The sequence below is a fragment of the Cyprinodon variegatus genome, unplaced genomic scaffold, assembly GCF_000732505.1.
Source record: "Cyprinodon variegatus isolate N-32 unplaced genomic scaffold, C_variegatus-1.0 Scaffold1372, whole genome shotgun sequence".
Lineage (NCBI taxonomy): Eukaryota > Metazoa > Chordata > Actinopteri > Cyprinodontiformes > Cyprinodontidae > Cyprinodon > Cyprinodon variegatus.
The window spans coordinates 4,521-8,738 of NW_015151825.1; the positions used below are offsets into that span (position 1 = coordinate 4,521).

The window sequence follows — 4,218 nt, forward strand, 5'->3', positions numbered from 1 at the left end:
ATCTATGAAATTTTCATAATAACACATTTATTTAAAAACATTTTTATGTAATACCAACATTAGAAAATTCTATTCTTATCTACTATTATCTGCATCCGTATGGCAAAATGGAAAAGCCACATATTGGCTATTGGCTTGTATAGCATCTATACTGTAGTTACCACTGTTATGTATTTGTTAATAAATCCTGGTGAAACTGAAAAGTTAAGCCCCTGTCACACCTTGACGATTTAGCCAACGTATGCGTGACAATGCCTATGGTTCTCCACCAGAAAAGGATGGACTCCCCTCACAACACGTTGTTGGAGGTGCTCTTGAGACTGTATATATAGTGGCCTTACGGGTTCAGGTTCAGAAGAGCAGGCCTCTGATGGTGAGGACAGTACTGAAGGCCAGAGCTTTGATGAACACCACCCGGACTGTGTTCATCATAAGCAGGTAGAAGTTCAGCTTGGCTTTTTCTGGAGGGCAGAGACAGAGTTAAGACCAGAGTGTGAAATACAAGGGGGTCCGGGGGGGCTCGACCCCCCTCAATTAACCCATGAGCCCCCCTGTAAGCCTCAAATGCAAAATTTAAAGGGGGTCTTAAATTGTGTCAAAAAAAATTAAAATAAAATGTTCTGGCTTCTTAGGAAGCCATTGCTCATATTTACATATTGTTTCTAAGTTATATACTATAAGCTTTCTTATGTATAATATTTGATATAGTCTTATTTTGAAAGCACCGGAAGTTGAGCAGTTGGTGTCTTCCTGTTTAACGAGTAAACACTGCATAGCTAAATCTGTTCTCTCTGTGCTGCGTTTTTGGCCAGTACAGCATGTAATTTGATGTAAAGGGTGTATTTCGTTTATGTACATATATTACTATGTTTCATGTTGTGTTTGGAGGTTTATTGGAAGAAAGGTCATCGAGAAAAGAAGTTTAAAAAGACGCTAGCATACGCGCTAACTAGCCGCTAGCGATGCCGCTAGCTAGTGGCTAATGTTAACATGTTGTTTGTGTCATTATGTGTTTCTGGGCATATTCAGAAAATATGTTGAGTTTATTATTTAGGAGAATTGTGCCTGTTTATTTGGAATTGTGCCTGTTTAGACAAAGACTTATGCACATTATTTCTTTGTTGCAGTTTTACCACTCAGTCATCCATCCATACCAGCCAATAAATCCAGAGAAAAGGCTAACGGTGTGGTTATTGGAAATGATGGTTATCTACCTGCTAAGCTAAGAGTGAGGGCAGGACAAAAAATATTTTTTTGTCGCTAATGGTCACTAAAATGTTTTTAAGCTCAACATGTCCAGTATTAAAATTCAAAACCTTTATTTACCAAAAATGCTCTGTTTTTTTGCGAAGTGGAGCCAGCCAATCCTGCTCGTGTATGCAAATTAGCCATGTGCTTTTCCGCAGTTAATAACACAGGCAACGCGGAACAGATTGCGCGAAGACATCAGGTCTTCACTCCTGTTTGTGGACCTCAACGAACCTCCTCTGGACAAATTCGACCCAGTTCAATTCATCATAAACTGGATTAAAGCAGGACATGTGCGTGCATGAAGGAGAGAGACAGACAGACATATTTTGCATATTTTATATTATTGTACATTTTACATTTTATTGTGAAATTGAATGTTTAAATTTTAGTATTAGGAACTGATCTTATCTGTTGTGCCTGTGCACTTTATCGGTTTCACTGTTGGTGAATGAGAAACATCCTCTCCAGTCCTTGTATGTCTGGTGAATCTGAAGAATTGACATTAAAGCTGACTTTGACTTTGAAATGTTATAGGCCTACTGCATATTGAGAAAATTTAGATCGGTATTGCACAACAATCGGGAGATGGGGACCCCCCCAAATATTGACAGGTATTTCGCACACTGGTTAAGACAAAACACGGCACTAAAAGCTGACTGCAGGGATAGAGCTAACCTAAGACAGAAAATGTTCAGACTTACCTTGATAAATGTTTTCCGCTGGCTTTTTTTTAAGTGAAAAAAAGAATGATCAATGAAATAAATTGTGGGTTTATAGTTTTACCTTCATTCACTTAAACGGATATTGTAAATAGTAAATAAAAATAACTTTGATTAAAAATTAATTTATTCATTTTCATATACATCTATTCCCCTTTTCTATAATGATAGCAATAATAGTAATAATAATAATAACTATAGAAAACAACCAGCTGCCTAAAGTCATTCAACTTTTGATTTAATGATATTTTACATATATTTGAATACTTCCTGAGAAATGGTAAAATATATATGAAAAACTGATTGAAGGAAGTGTACGAAGATGAACAACAAGTTAAATGTTATGTTTAAGGAAAACATAATTTCTTTATTATAATGTTTATACAGACTATAAATCTGCCTTGGACTGTGTTAGAGTAATATCTGCTACCTCCAGGAGTAGAATGTAGCAAAGACAAGGGGTTCCTGTTGACACTGTGGAGGAGACTCCTCCTACCCAGATGCACCACAGAGCGCCACAGGAAATCATTCCTACCTGTGGTCATCAATCTCTATAATGCCTCCCTCAAGTTATTCAGCCCCCCCCTAATTGACATTTATGCACTATTTTTGCACGCCAAGTATCACTTTACTTGGATTTATTCACTTTAATTGGACTTTTCACTTTATTTAGATTTAGTTTTTACATATACATAGATATACGTACAGATATATATACAGAAGGGCTATATGTGTATATATATATTATCTCTTTTTATTCTTATTTTTTATCTTTATTATATTGTAAAGTTGGATGTGTGTATATATCATGTAAAACTGTAACTGGAGCGTGTAACAAAAGTAATTTCCCTCTGGGATTATTAAAGTATTTCTGATTCTGATAAATGTGGTCTTTAGATGAGAGATCTAAGCCAAAATCTGGACTGGAAGGTGTGAGGTTTCTGTTTCTGCTATGTTTTTTCTTTTGAGTATCCAGTTTTGCTTTGCTCCTTGTTCTCTAGTGTTAGTGGTTTTATTTTTATTTTTCTGTGTTCTTTGTTTTTTTCCCAGTTACTGTCCTAGTCTACGTGCTGTTATGTTTTCTTTTGAGTGTTTAGTTTTCTTTCCTCCATGTTTTATAGTCCTAGTGGTTTAATTTTTCAGTCTTCCAGGTATCTTTTTGTTGCCCTCTGCTGCCCTCTTATGTTCTCCTTTCTCCCTAGCTCTTCCCCTCTCTTGTTCTGTGCACACCTGCTCCCAGTTTCCTCATTAGCCCTCTCTTTGTCTCAGTCTCCTTCAAAACCCCTCTCTCTTCAGTTCCTCTTTGCTGTGTCCTCGTCTAACCTTGTCTACTTCCTCCAACTCCTTCTCTCTGAGCCTACCTCTTCTAGATTGGATCCCCCTTGAAGTCTCTATGGTTACTGGTTTGTCTAGACTTTGTTTTAATGTTTTGCTTTTGGGATTTTTGGATATTTGGACTCCTGGTTTTCAGTTTGTTTTGGACTTAGTGTTTCATGTTTTCCTGCCTCTGTTTTCTGTTCTCCTTTATTAAACCTGCAAGATAATCATCTCTGCCTTCCTGCCTCTGTATTTGGGTCATCCATCCACATCAAATCATGACAGAAGGAGGCCAAACAGGACCCTGAAAGGTGGTATAGAAAGAATTTTTGTTGTTTGTTTGGATGAATTTTGATTTTATCCATTCAGCTAATCGATATAATGTATCATGGAGGCTAGAAGTCAGAATAAATCAATATTTGGTATATCTACATAAAACATTGTTAATTTGACAGGCTATATTTTCTCAGTTACCTAACTCTACATACATTCCAATGATTTATTCTTTTTGATTTCAAATCCCTTTTAATTTGATTGCCAAATTGGCTTAGTCAAAATTGTTAGTAGTAAAAGAATGAAAGAAAACCCACTATGGTCACAGAAATAACTTGACAATGACAAAAGTAATAATAAATAAAAATTCTACGAAAGTTAGCAAATGAAAGTCACACATTGCTTATCCATCTTGGTCCAACGGAATGATTTAACAAAACAGGAACTTATCAAACAGGCCAAGGCAGAAAATATGGTATCCTTAATTCAATATTTTGTTGCACAACCTTTTGAGGCAATGGCTTAATTAGAGCAGTGGGTTTTAGGCTGCCCTGCAAGGCTTTAAACCTGGGTTTGAATGGAGACAAAGCAATTCTCAAGAACATATCAAGCTGCTCATTTTGAGCCTGGATCCATATTTATTTTTGATTATGGTCAT

General features: G+C 36.4%; 1 gene segment (V, D, J or C); it reads right to left on the minus strand.

The window, feature by feature from the left end:
• Positions 1-351: 351 nt before the first annotated feature.
• The window catches only part of LOC107103070, a 20,976-nt gene continuing 17,109 nt past the window's right edge, over positions 352-4,218 (minus strand). The window contains 1 exon segment of the V gene segment in view: positions 352-461. Coding sequence covers positions 352-461 — 110 coding nt within the window.